At 43.9% G+C, this 19902-nt stretch overlaps 1 protein-coding gene across 6 annotated transcripts in view; it reads left to right on the forward strand.

The window, feature by feature from the left end:
• Positions 1 to 19902, forward strand: part of tdrd12 (tudor domain containing 12) — a 212313-nt gene that overhangs the window by 99193 nt on the left and 93218 nt on the right. For all 6 annotated transcript variants that reach the window (XR_011596358.1, XR_011596357.1, XR_011596359.1 and 3 more), the window contains exons 20-21: positions 1057 to 1259; positions 4186 to 4288. Coding sequence is in view for 3 of the 6 variants with exons in the window: in XM_070898098.1 (XP_070754199.1) it covers positions 1057 to 1259; positions 4186 to 4288 (306 nt within the window). In the remaining 3 variants the exon portion in view is untranslated. The remainder of the gene's footprint in view (positions 1 to 1056; positions 1260 to 4185; positions 4289 to 19902) is intronic.

Below are 19902 nucleotides of genomic sequence, written 5' to 3' on the forward strand. Positions count from 1 at the left end.
TGCCTCCAGAATGTGTAACGTCATTGTAGGGACTAATTTATATTCCTCTTTTTCTCCCACTAGGCACAATTTTGAGAACTGCTTCTGTTATACAATCTTATATAACAGATTGTATAACAGAAATCGTAAATTTTTCGAGAGCTTCTCAAGTTCCCATATCCCTATCGCATTCCACACAAGTCTCCAATCCAAATGACACTAGTTGTAAATTAGTGTTTATGCTGCTTTGCAGCAATTGCACCACACATCACTATACACAATCATAAATTTTCCTAGGCTTAGACAATTCTTTTTATGAATTTTGTTGTTATTGAACTCTTTCCTAATGGATATATTTATCAGAATCTCAAAAGTGAGGATGTGGTTCCACAGAAGTCAAAACTTTTCCACATCTTTTGTAGGAACCAGCCACATGAAACTGTTAAATATGAAATACAAAACAGACTTTGTAACCACCCCATACTAGTTACCCACCCACTCTACTACCTACAATGTGCCAGTTCTCTTCCTCCCTTTTTCCTCAGCTGGATGAAGGCTCAGTAAAATTAGCTCTGTTCTTTAGTTGGCCATGTTCTATCTGTCCTGGGAGTTCTTGATGCTGAAACTGAGTTGATTGGAATGGAAAATGTGTTCCCCTTCTCAGCTAACATCCCTCGCCTTACTGAGCACAAAAACTCAACAATTTTTTCAATGAAAAATGTCCACAAACTTACTTAATTCCCATGCCTCAGTATTATCAGTGCTACTTTGAAATTGGCTGGGAAGGTGCACAAGAGGTTACAATGGGTTACTTTTTTTAGTGGGTTGTAATTTCTTGGTAATTAATATAACTACAGTTTATACATTATCCTTGTTAGTAAATTGGTAATGGGAGAAATGAGTGGGGATGATGTGGATTTCATAACTTCACCTCAGACTCTCAAGTAATGTGATCTTTGGCACATGTACGGGGAATTGTTTAGTTTAGGCTAGCACCTAAAGCAATGTGTAGAATCTTTCGTGCAAATTAAACTTATTTTTAAATTATAAGATACAAAAATGTTCTCTTAACACTAGGGATCAACTCTTCAAAGTCAGTCAATCATACTAATGACTGACAAAAATGTAATGCAAACAGCTTCCATTCTGCAATACCTGGAACGAACAGAAGCTAAAATTCCTACAGAACTATATACATTTATTTCTGACTTGAATAAGGAAGATGACATTTGTTATGACAAATCTTTATGTAAATACCTTAAAGCACATGGAATCTGCAGGTAAGCACTTAGCAATAGTTTGCTTTGTAGATTTTAAGGAAAGTGGGGTAAAAATCTCATCATCATAGGCAATCCCTTGAAATCGAGGAAGACTTACTTCCACTCTAAAAGTGAGTTCTTAGGTGACTGAACAGTCCAATATGGGAATTACAGTCTCTGTCACAGGTGGGACAGACAGTCGTTGGAGGAAAGGGTGAGTGGGTAGTCTGGTTTGCCACACGCTCCTTCCGCTGCTTGCGTTTGTTTTCTGCATGCCCTCTGTGATGAGACTCAAGGTGCTCAGCGCCCTTCCGGATGCTCTTCCTCCACTTGGAGTCCCTGGCCAGAGACCGCCCTAAGGTGTCGGGGGTGTTGCATTTTATCAAGGAGGCTTTGAGGGTGTCCTTAAAACTTTTTCTCTGCCCACCTGGGGCTCGCTTGCTGTGTAGGAGTTGCGAGTACAATGCTTGCTTTGGGAGTCTTGTCTCAGGCATGCAAACAATGTGGCCTGCCAGGCTGCTCCATCATTGCTTGGACTGGGATTTCCAGTTGCACTAGTATATCCTTTTTTTGTGGGAAAGATCAACAAGTGAATTTATTTACAGCAGATGGTATGGTATGGCTGTGGATCAGACTAATCTGACATCCCAAGCATTATTTATGATATTTATAACATCTATCAAATACTTAGAAAAATTGTATATTTGATTCGGGATATTTTTCACTTGGTTGACTTAGGCTTGATTCCTGATATGAGAATGAAAACTTTCATGTCAAGCACAGTTATAATTCCCTCTCACTTTCCAGTGAAAGTGATCAACTGGTCAATTGGGGGGGAGCTGGGACAGGGTTTTCTTTGTGGATTTCTGCTGTGTGCACAATTGACAATTATATGAATATTATCCAATTTGAAATTCAATAGCAGCAAGTATATATTAAACATAGAAACTAGGTGCAGGAGTAGGCCATTCGGCCCTTCGAGCCTGCACCGCCATTCAATGAGTTCATGGCTGAACATGCAACTTCAGGACCCCATTCCTGCTTTCTCGCCATACTCCTTGATCCCCCTAGTAGTAAGGATTACATCTAACTCCTTTTTGAATATATTTAGTGAATTAGCCTCAACAACTTTCTGTGGTAGAGAATTCCACAGGTTCACCACTCTCTGGCTGAAGAAGTTTCTCCTCATCTTGGTCCTAAATGGTTTACCCCTTATCCTTAGATTGTGACCCCTGGTTCTGGACTTCCCCTACATTGGGAACATTCTTCCTGCATCTAACCTGTCTAAACCCGTCAGAATTTTAAACGTTTCTATGAGATCCCCTCATTCTTCTGAACTCCAGTGAATACAAGCCCAGTTGATCCAGTCTTTCTTGATGTCAGTCCCACCATCCCGGGAATCAGTCTGGTGAACCTTCGCTGCACTCCCTCAATAGCAAGAATGTCCTTCCTCAAGTTAGGAGACCAAAACTGTACACAATACTCCAGGTGTGGCCTCACCAAGACCCTGTACAACTGTAGTAACACCTCCCTGCCCCTGTACTCAAATCCCCTCGCTATGAAGGCTAACATGCCATTTGCCGCCTTAACCGCCTGCTGTACCTGCATGCCAACCTTCAATGACTGATGTACCATGACACCCAGGTTTCGTTGCACCGCCCCTTTTCCTTAAGTGGATGAGCTAGGACATTACATATGGAATTTGTTGTAAATAACTTCAAATTCAGATTAGTACAGGGCAAAACTAAATGTGTACACAAATGACCTAATTAGAAAAGGTGCAAAAGCATTCATTGACAATGTTCAATTACTGACAGTCCGTTCTTAACCAGGCAAATCACTTGGGTACAGGGATGGAAAATGCATTTGTCCCCAATTAACATCCGTAATGCTAATAAACACACAATCTTTTTTTTTTGAGAAATGCATTCTCCATAGCCGCTTGTGGTAGAGTATTAATTCTTAAGCCAGTTGTTGAAAATGATATACTGTATGCTCCAGTATTACAGCCGAAGTTTACTATGGATACACTTTTGGCCTTCAATAAGAAGCTTTACTTGTAACAAGTGAACGCTAATTTGTTTTTATGCCAGAAAGCCAATGGAGAATTCCAGCAGTGTAGTACCCTTACTAGAATCTTAAATGGCCATCTTTTTGATTAACAATTCTTAACCCAGTTGCATCAGAGTACACATATCCACATTATGAATTTTTTTACCCCTCCAAAGGATTTCCTACCATTGCACTCATCATGCTGATACATCAACATGATGTGCACTGGAATTTTCTTCACAGGCATCATCCATCATAGGCAGTCCCTCGACACGAGGATGACTTGCTTCCATGCCAAAAAAGGATGAGTTCACAGGTGTTTCAATATTCCAGATCCCGAAATACATCCTGAAGGGTGGAAGATGCCTATGCGTGGATTTTTTTAACGTGTGGTGGCCGTTGCACACCAGCCACCACACGGGCTTGACAGAGCTAGGTTTTGGTCCAGTGGCAGGGGTTATCCAAGACGACTGGAGACCTGCTCTGCTGCACGGGCCTAGTGTGCACACATATCGCAGTGTGGGCTACCCCTGGCCACAAACTCTCATGCCTCTCCTGGGCCCCATCACATCCCTCCAAAATCTCTCGCTGCTACTGCTGTATCTGCCCACGCTCCAATCACCGACCTGGACCTTGATGACGTCACTTTTGGCTGCCATCGCCCTCCTGCACCAGCTCGCGCTGCTCCCTGAAGTGGCATGCCTCCACGCTGCTCCCGGGCCGCCGCACCTCCGCTCCTTTTATGGCCCCGACCTGCCGCTGGTATTCTCACGCAGGTTGGGGCCTCCATGCTGCACTGGCAGCAACATGATGTAACACTCAACTTTGACAATCTGTATCAAATTGATGATATTTTGTAAATACTTTTATTTTAATATGTCAGTCTTCATTTCAGGGATAATAAAACTTGTACAAGTCGTCATAAGCTTCACCCAAATATAGACAAACCACAGTGCCTTTCGAGTGAAAAGAAATTGCCTTCTACAGGATACATTGAGGTAAGATTGCTTTATTTCTATGCCTTGTTAGAAAAAACCTCCTATATGACTATCTCTGGTTTCTTTAAATTATCAGGTTCGAGTGCAAACCAATATGGTAGATATATTGTGTTTAATCTGAGTTTAAGATGGAGTATAACACATTAGTTATACAGTAAAAACATACGATCATAACAATAATTGAAATCGATCCGATCGGACAAACTGTTGACACACACGAGCAAATTCTGTCCTTTCCTCCAGGGCTTCCTTCACTTTCTCTTCCTCCTCTCTCTTCCACTTGTGAGTACAAGCTTCCAGGAGGTCACTTTTAACCTATTTTTAGGGCTGGGCCTGAACCGAAATATTGACGAGACCTTTTGATCTATAGAGGTTCCCCTAAAAACTTGCTATCCAACCGTATTTTGTTCTTTGTCTCGATTCTTGTTTCAAGAACCTGCCTTAAAAATTTGGCAGATGGAGTATAATGTCGGAAAGTGTGAGGTCATGCACTTTTGCAGAAAAAAAATCAAAGAGCATTTTTAAGCATCCTGAGTAGACAATTCGACTCCAGTTCAAAACAACGATTTAAAACATGGCATTCTTATCAGTTTTATACATTTTCAGGCATCTTTAGTTTTTAACAGCCTTGTCTTGTGAGCTGGTTTTAAAATGTTGCTTCTTTGAACAGTTTTCATCTTTTGTTTAGTATTTGTTTATCTGCCTTTAGATATGAGGATTATCTCTATAATATAATAGTGTAGCAATTAATGGCGAGCTTCACAATAGTAGTACAACTGCATCTTTAAATCCAGTTAGAAGCTAATATTTTGTAATTCTTATGATGTGTGCTTCATCTTCTCTCAGCCAGGTAGCTAAAGAAACTTTGATTTAATTATTTTTTGATGTGCAAGCCAAACTTTCCACATCTTAGAAGTGAATTTCTTCAATGATCAGTATGGTCCTTTACATCCACACAGTTGCAGGGTTATCTTAATGAAATTTAGGTTATATTTGAGATAATACACTTTTATGGTTACCATAAACACTTCCACTAGTATAATTGTAGATGTTGACTATAAAGACCTTTTTTATGCAGCAGTATTTTGTTCCCTTCGCGACGTTGAGAACTATCAATCCTATTCTCAACGTCTGTTGATGTCACTTGCACCTGTTAAAGTTGCACAAGTGATGAGCTGACTCAGCCTCTATGTTTGACAAAAAATATAAAAATCTTACCCCCATTAGCTTACCTCTCTGGGAATATTATAAATAATAATCATGTTTGCTTAATTCATATTCTGCCTCCTTTTGGTGTAGTGGTCACGGTGGGGGTGTGATGAGAAAGAAAAGATTTATCAATTCAGGGGAGACATTGTTACCGACAGTTAAAAGGAGTATGTCCTTTTTTTTTATTTGTTCATGGGATATGGACGTCGCTGGCAAGGCCAGCATTTATTGCCCATCCCTAACTGCCATTGAGAAGATGGTGGTGAGCCGCCGCCTTGAACCGCTGCAGTCCGTGTGGTGACGATACTCACACAGTGAGAGAGGGAGTTCCAGGATTTTGACCCAGCGACGATGAAAGAATGGCGATATATTTCCAAGTCAAGATGGTGTGTAACTCTGAGGGGAACATGGAGCTTGTAGTGTTCCCATGCGCCTGCTACCCTTGTCCTAGATGGTAGAGGTCGCAGGTTTAGGAGGTGCTGTCGAAGAAGCCTTGATGGGTTGCTGCATTGCATCTTGTAGATGTTACATACTGCAGCCACGGTGCGCCAGTGGTGGAGGGAGTGAATGTTTAAGGTGGTGAATGGGGTGCCAATCAAGCGAGCTGCTTTGTCCTGGATGGTGTCGAGCTTCTTGAGTGGCGTTGGAGCTGCACTCATCCAGGCAAGTGGATAGAATTTCATCACATTCTTGACTTGTGCCTTGTAGATGGTGGAAAGGCTTTGGGAACTCAGGAGCTGAGACACTCACCGTAGCATACCCAGCCTCTGACCTGCTCTTGTTGCCACCGTATTTATGTAGCTGTTCCAGTTAACATTCTGGTCAATGGTGACCCCCGGGATGTTGATGGTGGGGGATTCGGTGATGGTAATGCTGTTGAATGTCATAGGGCGGTGTTTAGACTCTTGCTTGTTGGAGATAGTCATTGTTGGCTCTTGTGTGGCGCAAATGTTACTTGCCACTTACCAGCCACAAGCCTGAATGTCATCCAGGTCTTTCTGCATGCAGACCTGGACTGCTTCATTGTCTGAGGAGTTGCGAATGGCACTGAACACTGTACAGTCATCAGCGAACATCCCCACTTCTGACCTTATGATGAAGGGCAGGTCATTGATGAAGCAGCTGAAGATGGTTGGGCCTAGGACACTGCCCTAAGGAACTCCTGCAGTGATGTCCTGGGGCTGTGATGATTGACCTCCAACAACCATTACCATCTTCCTTTGTGCTAGGTATGACTCCAGCCAGTGGAGAGTTTTCCCTCTTTATTCCCATTGACTTCACTTTTACTAGGGCTCCTTGATGCCATACTCATTTAATGCTGCCTTGATGTCAAAGGCAGTCACTCTCAGATCACCTCTGGAATTCAGCTCTTTTGTCCATGTTTGGGCCAAGGCTGTAATGAGATCTGGAGCTGAATGGTCCTGGTGGAACCCATGCTGGGTATCGGTGAGCAGGTTATTGGTGAGCAAGTGCCACTTGATAGCACATTCAATGATACCTTCCATCATTTTGCTGATGGGGCGGTAATTGGCTGGATTGGATTAGTCCAGCTTTTTGTGGACAGGACATATCTGGGCAGTTTTCCATATTGCTGGATAGATGCCGGTGTTGTAGCTGTACTGGAACAGCTTGGCTAGATGTGCGTCTAGTTCTGGAGCACAAGCCTTCAGCACGACAGTCGGGATGTTGTCGGGGCCCGCAGCCTTTGCTGTATCCAGTGCGCTCAGCCGTTTCTTAATATCACGTGGACTGAATCGAATTGGCTGAAGACTGGATTTTGTGATGGTGGAGACCTCAGGAGAAGGCCGATATGGATCATCCACTTGGCACATGTAGCTGAACATGGTTTCAAATGCTTCAGCCTTGTCTTTTGCATTCACGTGCTAGGCTCCGCCATCATTGAAGATGGGGATATTCATGGGGTTTCCTCCTCCCGTTAGTTGTTTTAATGGTCTACCACCATTCAAGACTGCAGAGCTCTGATCTGATCTATTGATTGTGGGATCGCTTAACCCTGTCTATAGCATGCTCCTTCCACTTTTTAGTATGCATGTAGTCCTGTGTTGCAACTTCCTCAGGTTGGCAACTCATTTTTAGATGCTGCTCCTAGCATGCCCTTCTCCACTCCTTGAAAGGGTTTGTCCCCTGGCTTGATAAGGGTAGAGTGAGGGATATGCCGGGCCATGAGGTTACAGATTGTGGTGGAATACAATTCTGCTGCTGCTGCTGATGGCCCACAGTGCCTCATGGATGCCCAGTTTTGTGCTGCTACATCTGTTCAGAATCTAACCCATTTAGCACGGTGGTAGTAGAAACATAGAAAATAGGTGCAGGAGTAGGCCATTCGGCCCTTCTAGCCTGTATCGCCATTCAATGAGTTCATGGCTGAACATGCGACTTCAGTACCCCATTCCTGCTTTCTCGCCATACCCCGTGATCCCCCTAGTAGTAAGGACTTCATCTAACTCCTTTTTGAATATATTTAGTGAATTAGCCTCAACAACTTTCTGTGGTAGAGAATTCCACAGGTTCACCACTCTCTGGGTGAAGAAGTTTCTCCTCATCTCGGTCCTAAATGGCTTACCCCTTATCCTTAGACTGTGACCCCTGGTTCTGGACTTCCCCAACATTGGGAACATTCTTCCTGCATCTAACCTGTCTGAACCCATCAGAATTTTAAACGTTTCTATGAGGTCCCCTCTCATTCTTCTGAACTGCAGTGAATACAAGCCCAGTTGATCCAGTCTTTCTTGATAGGTCAGTCCCGCCATCCCGGGAATCAGTCTGGTGAACCTTCGCTGCACTCCCTCAATAGCAAGAATGTCCTTCCTCAAGTTAGGAGACCAAAACTGTACACAATACTCCAGGTGTGGCCTCACCAAGGCCCTGTACAACTGTAGCAACACCTCCCTGCCCCTGTATTCAAATCCCTTCGCTATGAAGGTTAACATGCCATTTGCTTTCTTAACCGCCTGCTGTACCTGCATGCCAACCTTCAATGACTGATGTACCATGACACCCAGGTCTCGTTGCACCTCCCCTTTTCCTAATCTGTCACCATTCAGATAATAGTCTATCTCTCTGTTTTTACCACCAAAGTGGATAATCTCTCATTTATCCACATTATACTTCATCTGCCATGCATTTGCCCACTCACCTAACCTATCCAAGTCACTCTGCAGCCTCATAGCATCCTCCTCGCAGCTCACACTGCCACCCAACTTAGTGTCATCCGCAAATTTGGAGATACTACATTTAATCCCCTCGTCTAAATCATTAATGTACATTGTAAACAGCTGGGGCCCCAGCACAGAACCTTGCGGTACCCCACTAGTCACTGCCTGCCATTCTGAAAAGTACCCATTTACTGCTACTCTTTGCTTCCTGTCTGACAACTAGTTCTCAATCCATGTCAGCACACTACCCCCAATCCCATGTGCTTTGACGTTGCACATTAATCTCTTGTGTGGGACCTTGTCGAAAGCCTTCTGAAAGTCCAACTATGCCACATCAACTGGTTCTCCCTTGTCCACTCTACTGGAAACATCCTCAAAAAATTCCAGAAGGTTTGTCGAGCATGATTTCCCTTTCACAAATCCATGCTGACTTGGACTTATCATGTCACCTCTTTCCAAATGCGCTGCTATGGCATCCTTAATAATTGATTCCATCATTTTACCCACTACTGAGGTCAGGCTGACCGGTCTATAATTCCCTGTTTTCTCTCTCCCTCCTTTTTTAAAAAGTGGGGTTACATTGGCTACCCTCCACTCGATTGGAACTGATCCAGAGTCAATGGAATGTTGGAAAATGACTGTCAATGCATCCGCTATTTCCAAGGCCACCTCCTTAAGTACTCTGGGATGCAGTCCATCAGGCCCTGGGGATTTATCGGCCTTCAATCACATCAATTTCCCCAACACAATTTCCCGACTAATAAGGATTTTCCTCAGTTCCTCCTCCTTACTAGACCCTCTGACCCCTTTTATATCCGGAAGGTTGTTTGTGTCCTCCTTAGTGAATACCGAACCAAAGTACTTGTTCAATTGGTCTGCCATTTCTTTGTTCCCCGTTATGACTTCCCCTGATTCTGACTGCAGGGGACCTACGTTTGTCTTTACTAACCTTTTTCTCTTTACATATCTATAGAAACTTTTGCAATCCGTCTTAATGTTCCCTGCAAGCTTCTTCTCGTACTCCATTTTCCCTGCCCTAATCAAACCCTTTGTCCTCCTCTGCTGAGTTCTAAATTTCTCCCAGCCCCGGGTTCACTGCTATTTCTGGCCAATTTGTATGCCACTTCCTTGGCTTTAATACTATCCCTGATTTCCCTTGATAGCCACGGTTGAGCCACCTTCCCTTTTTTATTTTTACGCCAGACAGGAATGTACAATTGTTGTAGTTCATCCATGTGGTCTCTAAATGTCTGCCATTGCCCATCCACAGTCAACCCCTTAAGTATCATTCGCCAATCTATCCTAGCCAATTCACGCCTCATACCTTCAAAGTTACCCTTCTTTAAGTTCTGGACCATGGTCTCTGAATTAACTGTTTCATTCTCCATCCTAATGCAGAATTCCATCATATTATGGTCACTCTTCCCCAAGGGGCCTCGCACAACGAGATTGCTAATTAATCCTCTTTCATTACACAAGACCCAGTCTAAGTTGGCCTCCCCCCTAGTTGGTTCCTCGACATATTGGTCGAGAAAACCATCCCTTATGCACTCCAGGAAATCCTCCTCCACCGTATTGCTTCCAGTTTGGTTAGTCCAATCTATGTGCATATTAAACTCACCCATTATAACTGCTGCACCTTTATTGCATGCACCCCAAATTTCCTGTTTGATGCCCTCCCCAATATCTCTACTACTGTTTGGAGGTGTGTACACAACTCCCACTAACGTTTTTTGCCCCTTTGGTGTTCTGCAGCTCTACCCATATAGATTCCACATCATCCAAGCTTAATGTCCTTCCTAACTAATGCATTAATCTCCTCTTTAACCAGCAATGCTACCCCACCTCCTTTTCCTTTTATTCTATCCTTCCTGAATGTTGAATACCACTGGATGTTGAGTTCCCAGCCCTGATCATCCTGGAGCCACGTCTCCGTAATCCCAATCGCATCATATTTGTTAACATCTATTTGCACAGTTAATTCATCCACCTTATTACGGATACTCCTTGCATTAAGACACAAAGCCTTCAGGCTTGTTTTTTTAACACCCTTTGCCCTTTTAGAATTTTGCTGCACAGTGGCCCTTTTTGTTCTTTGCCTTGTGTTTCTCTGCCCTCCACTTTTCCTCATCTCCTTTCTGTCTTTTACTTTTGTCTCCTTTTTGTTTCCCTCTGTCTCCCTGCATTGGTTCCCATCCCCCTGCCATATTAGTTTAACTCCTCCCCAACAGCACTGGCAAACACTCCCCCTATGACATTGGTTCCGGTCCTACCCAGGTGCAGACCGTCCGGTTTGTACTGGTCCCACCTCCCCCAGAACCGGTTCCAATGCCCCAGGAATTTGAATCCCTCCCTGCTGCACCACTGCTCAAGCCACGTATTCATCTGCGCTATCCTGCGATTCCGACTCTGACTAGCATGTGGCACTGGTAGCAATCCCGAGATTACTACTTTTGAGGTCCTACTTTTTAATTTAGCTCCTAGCTCCTTAAATTCGTTTCGTAGGACCTCATCCCTTTTTTTACCGATATCGTTGGTACCAATGTGCACCACGACAACTGGCTGTTCTCCCTCCCTTTTTAGAATGTGTAGTGCCACACAACACGATGGAGGGTGTCCTCCGTGTGAAGACTGGACTTCGTCTCCACAATGACTGTGCGGTGGTCACTGCTACCAATGCTGTCATGGACATATGCATCTGTGACAGGTAGATTGGTGAGGACAAGGTCAAGTAGTTTTTTCCCTCGTGTTGGTTCTCTCACCACTTGCCGCAGGCCCAGTCGGGCAGCTATGTACTTCAGGTCTCAGCCAGCTCGGTCAGTAATGGTGCTACCGAGCCACTCTTGGTGATGGATATTGAAGTCTCCCACCCAGAGTACATTCTGTGCCCATGCTACTCTCAGTGCTTCTTCCAAGAGGTGTTCATCATGGAGGAGTACTGATTCATTAGCTGAGGGAGGGTGGTAGGTGGTAACCAGCAGGAGGTTTCCTTGCCCATGCTTGACCTGAAACTATGAGACTTCATGAGGTCCGTAATCAATGTTGAGGAATCCCAGGGCCACTCCCTCCTGACAGTATACCATTGTGCCGCCACCCCTGGTGGGTATGTCCTGTCCTACTGGCAGGTGGGTGGCAGGGATGATGATGGAGGAGTCTGGGAGTATGACTGTCAGGTTGTTGCTTGACTAGTCTGTGGGACAGCTCTCCCAATTTTAGCTCAAGTGCCCAGATGTTGGTGCGGAGGTCTTTGGAGGGTCAACTGGGCTGGGTGTGCCGTTGTCATGTCCGTAGCTGCTGCCGAGGTCGATGATGGGTGGTCCATCCATTTTTATTCTTCTCGTCGCGGTTTGTTACAATTGAGTGGCTTACTAGGCCATTTCAGAGGACAGTTAAGAGTCAGCCACATTGCTGTGGGTCTGGAGTGACATATAGGCCAGACCAGGAAAGGACAGCAGATTTCCTTCCATAAAGGACATTAGCGAACCAGATCGGTTTTTACAACAATCCGATAGTTTTTTGTTGCAGATTTATTTAATTAACTGAATTTAAATTCCCCAGATGCTGTGGTGGGAATTGAGCTCACGTTTCTGGATCATTAGTCCAGGCCTCTGGATTACTAGTCCAGTAACATTACCACAATGCTGCCGTTCCCTCTTTGATCATATCTGTTGGCAATGTAGGTTTACTACTGTGGTACCAATTTTTAAAAAAACATTTAAAAATACTTCTTTTGGAAAAGTGAAGATCCTTTTGTTGTGGTTCAGGCTTTTTCCAATTCAGATTTTTATTGTGCAAATGGCCTGGCAGTTGTTCCAATTATCCTATTTAATTGTAATACAGAACACTTGGACTTAGTATTCCCACCATATCTCCTGACAATTGGAAGATGAAAAATAACATTATGTGCCATTATGGCTCAACCTGTTTGCAACCTATGTGTCATATTTGATGCTGAAATGAGCTTCCAGCCACATATCCGCGGCATAACTAAAACCGCCTATTTTCACCTCCATAACATTGCCCGTCTCCACCCCTGCTGAAATCTGCTGCTGAAATCCTCATCCATGCTTTTGTTATCTCTAGACTTGACTACTCAGACGCACTCCTAGCTGGCCTCCCACATTCTACCCTACGTAAACTTGAAGTCATCCAAAACTTGGCAATCCATGTCTTAACTTGCACCAAGTCCTTTTCACCCATCACCCCTGTGCGTGCTGCCTATATTGGCTCCCAGTTAAGCTAACGTCTCGATTTCAAAATTCATTCTTGTTTACAAATCTCTCCATGTCCTCACCCCTCCCTATCCCTGTAAAGTCCTGTCCCCTCAGTACAGATTCACACGAGGCATGTAGTGAAGTCAAGGTCACTCTGGACCTGCACCTTTTATTTCACAGCTCTGGAATGCTGCACTTGCCTGAGACCTGTGCTTATATACCTGTCTCTTGCAAGTGCACCCTCGGTGGTAAGGTATGCTGGTGGTTACAGGTCATATCTTATTACAGTCATGTATAGCATGTTGGGATACAGTTATATATAATAATGTAAGATACATGACAATCCCTAATCTCCTTCAGCCTCACAACTCCCCCAAGATATCTGCGCTCCTTAAATTTTGCACTCTTGAGCATCCCCGATCATAACTGCTCAACCATTGGTGGCCATGCCTTCAGCTGCCTGGGCCCTAAGCTCTGGAACTCCCTCCCTAAACCTCACTCCCCCTTTAAGCCGCTCCTTAAAACATTTGACCAAGCTTTTGCTCATCTGCTGTAATTTCTTCTTGTGTGGCTCAGTGTCAAAAAATGTTTTTGTCTTATAACACTCCTGTGAAGCGTTTTGGGTCGTTTAACTACGTTAAAGGCGTTATATAAATACAAGTTGTTGTTGTTGTACTTCATATAGGCTAAAATTACTGATTGATTTTATTTACAACTGATATATATATAAGCAGATATCGACATATACTATATATCTCAATTAGCAATCTAAAATAATATCATGGAATTTGTCTCAAACAGGTAATTTTCTGTTTTTAAGTTGTGAAATTTTATTCAATAAATCTGGTAATATGTGGGCGAGCACCAGAAAGAGCCATTTATCCCAACAACAAATTGAATTTTTATAGAGCTTTTAACATAGTAAAACATCCCAAGGCACTTCACAGGAGCCTTATCAGACAAATTATGACGCATGAGATATTGGGACGTGTTGCCAAAAAGCTTTTAAAGTAGCTTTTAAGGAGTGTCTTAAAGAAGAGAGAGGCAGGGAGGTTTGGGGAGGAAATTGCAGAGTTTAAGGTCTAGACAACTGAAGGCATGGCTGGCAATCGAGGAGCGAAGGAAATGGGTGATGCACAAGAAGCCAGAATCAGAAGAATCAAGAGTTCTCTGAGTTGAAGGGATTGAGGAAGTTAGAGTTAGGCTGGGGCAATTCCAAGGAGGATTTGAAAACCAAAGAGAGATAATCTTTATCGCGTCACATTTTGTGGGACCTAGCTGTGCCAAATTTGTGCACATTTACCTCCCTCAGAAGGATGAGGCGGTTATTCATTGTCAGTAGCAGGTACATGTGCCAAAGCTTGCAGATATCATTGGTGGTCGAATGGTAGGTGTTATGTATTTATCCCTTTGTAACCTGCATGACAGCTGACCACCAGAAGGCCCACCTGTTAGAGTCCCAAGGGATCCCAGCATCCCTTGGGAGCACAGTATATAAGCAGGCCACGCACGAGGTACCTGCACTCTGGAATCTTATTAAAGGAGCTAAGGTGACACTTGCTCATTGTACACAGTACTCAGTTTCCACCTTTATTATGAGTGTACCAATTGGCGATGAGGTAACGAACAACCACGCAAAAATGCAAAGAACAGTTGGCATCCTGGAGAAGTTCTCAGAAGGGGACAATTGGGACGCCTTCGTGGAGAGACTCGACCGATACTTTGTGGCCAACGAGCTGGAAGGGGTCGAGAACGCTACCAAACGAAGGGCGATCCTCCTAACTGTCTGTGGGGCAACAACTGATGGCCTCTTGAAGAATCTCCTGGCCCCGGCAAAACCAAGAGAGAAATCCTACGAAGAATTGTGTACGCTGGTCCGGGAGTAGCTAAATCCTAAGGAAAGCGTTTTGATGGCGAGATATCTTAGAAACATAGAAAATATGTGTAGGAGTAAGCCATTTGGCCCTTCGAGCCTGCACCAACATTCAATAAGATTATGGGTGATCATTCACCTCAGTACCCCTTTCCTGCTTTCTCTCCATATCCCATGATCCCTTTAGCCGTAAGGGCCATATCGAACTCTCTCTTGAATATATCCAACGAACTGGCATCAACAACTCTGCGGTAGAGAATTCCACAGGTTAACAACTCTCTGAGTGAAGAAGTTTCTCCTCCTCTCGGTCCTAAATGGCCTACCCCTTATCCTTAGACTGTGTCCCCTGGTTCTGGACTTCCCCAACATCAGGAACATTCTTCCTGCATCTAACCTGTCCAGTCCCGTCAGAATTTTGTGTGTTTCTATGAGATCCCCTCTCATCCTTCTAAACTCCAATGAATACAGGCCCAGTCGATCCAGTCTCTCCTCATATGTCAGTCCTGCCATCCTGGGAATCAGTCTGAGGAACCTTCGCTGCATTCCCTCAATAGCAAGATCGTCCTTCCTCAGACTAGGAGACCAAAACTGAACACAATATTCCAGGTGAGGCCTTACCAAGGCCCTGTACAACTGCATTAAAACCTCCCTGCTCCTATACTCAAATCCCCTAGCTATGAAGGCCAACATGCCATTTGATATTCTTCACCGCCTGCTGTACCTGCATGCCAACTTTCAATGACTGATGTACCATGACATCCAAGTCTCGTTGCACCTCCCCTTTTCCTAATCTGCCACCATTCAGATAATCTGCCTTCATGTTTTTGTCACCAAAGTGGATAACCTCACATTTATCCACATTATACTGCATCTGCCATGCATTTGCCCACTCACTTAACCTGTTCAAGTCACCCTGCAGCCTCTTAGCATCCTCTTCACAGCTCAAACTGCCACCCAGCTTAGTGTCACCTGCAAACATGGAGCTATTACACTCAATTCCTTCATCTAAATCATTGATGTATATTGTAAATAGCTGGGGTCCCAGCACTGAACCCTGCGGCACCCCACTAGTCATTGCCTGCCATTCTGAGAAGGACCCGTTTATCCCGACTCTCTGCTTCCTGTCTGCCAACCAGTTCTCTATCCACATGAACACATTACCCCCAATACCATGTGCTTTAATTTTGCACACTAATCTCTTGTGTGGGACCTTGTCAAAAGCCTTTTGAAAGTCCAAATACACCACATCCACTGGTTCTCCCTTGTCTACTCTACTAGTTACATCCTCAAACAATTCTAGAAGATTTGTCAAGCAAGATTTCCCTTTCATAAATCCATGCTGACTTAGACTTATCCTGTCACTGTTTTCCAAATGTGCTGTTATTTCATCTTTAATAATTGATTCCAACATTTTCCCCACTACTGATGTCAGGCTAACCGGTCGATAATTCCCCGTTTTCTCTCTCCCTCCTTTCTTAAAAAATGGTGTTACATTAGCTACCCTCCAGTCCATAGGAACTGATCCAGAGTCGATAGACTGCTAGAAAATGATCACCAATGCATCCACTATTTCTAGGGCCATTTCCTTAAGTACTCTGGGATGCAGACTATCAGGCCCTGGGATTTATCGGCCTTCAATCCCATCAATTTCCCGAACACAATTTCCTGCCTAATAAGGATATCCTTCAGTTCCTCTTTCTCACTGGACCCTCGGTCCCCTAGTACTTCTGAAAGGTTATTTGTGTCTTCCTTCATGAAGACCGAACCAAAGTATTTGTTCAATTGGTCTGTCATTTCTTTGTTCCCTGTTATAAATTCATCTGATTCTGACTGCAAGGGACCTACGTTTGTTTTCACCTAATCTTTTTCTCTTCGCATATCTATAGAAGCTTTTGCAGTCAGTTATTATGTTCCCGGCAAGCTTCCTCTCATACTCTAATTTCCCCCTCCTAATTAAACCCTTTGTCCTCCTCTGCTGAATTGTAAATTTCTCCCATTCCTCAGGTTTGCTGCTTTTTCTGGCCAATTTATATGCCTCTTGGATTTAACACTATCCTTAATTTCCCTTGTTAGCCACGGTTGAGCCGCCTTCCCTGTTTTATTTTTCTCCAGACAGGGATGTACAATTGTTGAAGTTCATCCATGTGGTCTTTAAATATTTGCCATTGCCTATCCACCGTCAACCCTTTAAGTATCATTCACCAGTTGGGTTTAGAGGTGAAAAAGGCATGGTTAAGAGTTTCAGCAGCAGATGGGATAAGGCAGGGATGGAGTCGGGTGATGTTATGAAGGTGGAAGAATGTAGTCTTAGTAATGGAGAGGATAGCTCAGTTCACAGTCAAATACGACGCCAAGGTTGTGAACTGTCTGGTTCAGCCTCAGACAGTGGCCAGGATGGGCGATGGAGTTGGTAGCTAGGGAATGGAGTTTATGACTGGGAGAGAAAACAATGGCTTCGGTTTTCCAAATATTTAATCAGAGAAAATTTCTGCTTATCCCGCACAAGTAACATGAGAAATCCAAGGCAGTGGAGGAGACATGCCAGGTGATGGTGAAGCAGAACTGGATGTTGGCAGCGTATATGTGGAATGTCGTGTTTTTTCAGATATTGCTGAGAGACATCATGTAGATGAGAAATAGGAGGGGGCGAAGGATAAATCCTTGGAAGACTTCGGAGATAATGGTGCACGTGTGGGGAAAAAAAAGTCATTGTTGGAGATCCTCTGGTTACGACTGCATAGATAGGAATGGAACCCGGTGTGGGCAGTCATAAGAACATAAGAATTAGGAACAGGAGTAGGCCATCTAGCCCCTCGAGCCTGCTCCGCCATTCAACAAGATCATGGCTGATCTGGCCATGGACTCAGCTCCACTTACCCGCCCGTTCCCCATAACCCTTAATTCCCTTACTGGTTAAAAATCTATCTATCTGTGACTTGAATACATTCAATGAGCTAGCCTCAACTGCTTCCTTGGGCAGAGAATTTCACAGATTCACAACCCTCTGGGAGAAGAAATTCCTTCTCAACTCGGTTTTAAATTGGCTCCCCCGTATTTTGAGGCTGTGCCCCCTAGTTCTAGTCTCCCTGACCAGTGGAAACAACCTCTCTGCCTCTATCTTGTCTATCCCTTTCATTATTTTAAATCTTTCTATAAGAACACCCCTCATCTTTCTGAACTCCCAACGAGTAAAGACCCAATCTACTCAATCTGTTATCATAAGGTAACCCCCTTATCTCCGGAATCAGCCTAGTGAATCGTCTCTGTACCCCCTCCAAAGCTAGTACATCCTTCCTTAAGTAAGGTGACCAAAACTGCACGCAGTACTCCAGGTGTGGCCTCACCAATACCCTATACAGTTACAGCAGGACCTCCCTGCTTTTGTACTCCATCCCTCTCGCAATGAAGGCCAACATTCCATTCGCCTTCCTGATTACCTGCTGCACCTGCAAACTAACTTTTTGGGATTCATACACAAGGACCCCAGGTCCCTCTGCACCGCAACATGTTGTAATTTCTCCCCATTCAAATAATATTCCCTTTTACTTTTTTTTCCCAAGGTGGATGACCTCACAGTTTCCGACATTGTATTCCATCTGCCAAACCTTAGCCCATTCGCTTAACCTATCTAAATCTCTTTGCAGCCTCTGTGTCCTCCACACAATCCGCTTTCCCACTAATCTTTGTGTCATCTGCAAATTTTGTTACACTACACTCCGTCCCCTCTTCCAGGCCATGTATGTATATTGTAAACAGTTGTGGTCCCAGCACCGATCCCTGTGGCACACCACTAACCACCGATTTCCAACCCGAAAAGGACCCATTTATTCTGACTCTCTGCTTTCTGTTAGCCAGCCAATTCTCTATCCATGCTAATACATTTCCACTGACTCCGCGTACCTCTATTTTCTGCAGTAACCTTTTGTGTGGCACCTTATCGAATGCCTTTTGAAAATCTAAATACACCACATCCATCGGTACACCTCTATCCACCATGCTCGTTATATCCTCAAAGAATTCCAGTAAATTAGTTAAACATGATTTCCCTTTCATGAATCCATGCTGCGTCTGCTTGATTGCACTATTCCTATCTAGATGTCCCGCTATTTCTTCCTTAATGATAGTTTCAAGCATTTTCCCCACTACAGATGTTAAACTAACCGGCCTATAGTTACCTGCCTTTTGTCTGCCCCCTTTTTTTAAACAGAGGCGTTATATTAGCTGCTTTCCAATCCGCTGGTACCTCCCCAGAGTCCAGAGAATTTTGGTAGATTATAACGAATGCATCTGCTATAACTTCCGCCATCTCTTTTAATACCCTGGGATGCATTTCATCAGGACCAGGGGACTTGTCGACCTTGAGTCCCATTAGCCTGTCCAGCACTACCCCCCTAGTGATAGTGATTGTCTCAAGGTCCTCCCTTCCCACATTCCTGTGACCAGCAATTTCTGGCACGGTTTCTGTGTCTTCCATTGTGAAGACCGAAGCAAAATAATTGTTCAAGGTCTCAGCCATTTCCACATTTCCCATTATTAAATCCCCCTTTTCATCTTCTAAGGGACCAACATTTACTTTAGTCACTCTTTTCCATTTTATATATCGGTAAAAGCTTTTACTATCCGTTTTTATGTTTTGCGCAAGTTTACCTTCGTAATCTATCTTTTCTTTCTTTATTGCTTTCTTAGTCATTCTTTGCTGTCGTTTAAAATTTTCCCAATCTTCTATTTTCCCACTAACCTTGGCCACCTTATACGCATTGGTTTTTAATTTGATACTCTCCTTTATTTCCTTGGTTATCCACAGCTGGTTATCCCTTCTCTTACCGCCCTTCTTTTTCACTGGAATATATTTTTGTTGAGTACTATGAAAGAGCTCCTTCAAAGTCCTCCACTGTTCCTCAATTGTGCCACCGTTTAGCCTGTGTTTCCAGTCTACTTTAGCCAACTCTGCCCTCATCCCACTGTAGTCCCCTTTGTTTAAGGATAGTACGCTCGTTTGAGACACTACTTCCTCAGCCTCAATCTGTATTACAAATTCAACCATACTGTGATCACTCATTCCGAGAGGATCTTTTACTCGGAGATCGTTTATTATTCCTGTCTCATTACACAGGACCAGATCTAAGATAGCTTGCTCCCTTG

Source organism: Pristiophorus japonicus, chromosome 13 (assembly GCF_044704955.1).
Source record: "Pristiophorus japonicus isolate sPriJap1 chromosome 13, sPriJap1.hap1, whole genome shotgun sequence".
Lineage (NCBI taxonomy): Eukaryota > Metazoa > Chordata > Chondrichthyes > Pristiophoridae > Pristiophorus > Pristiophorus japonicus.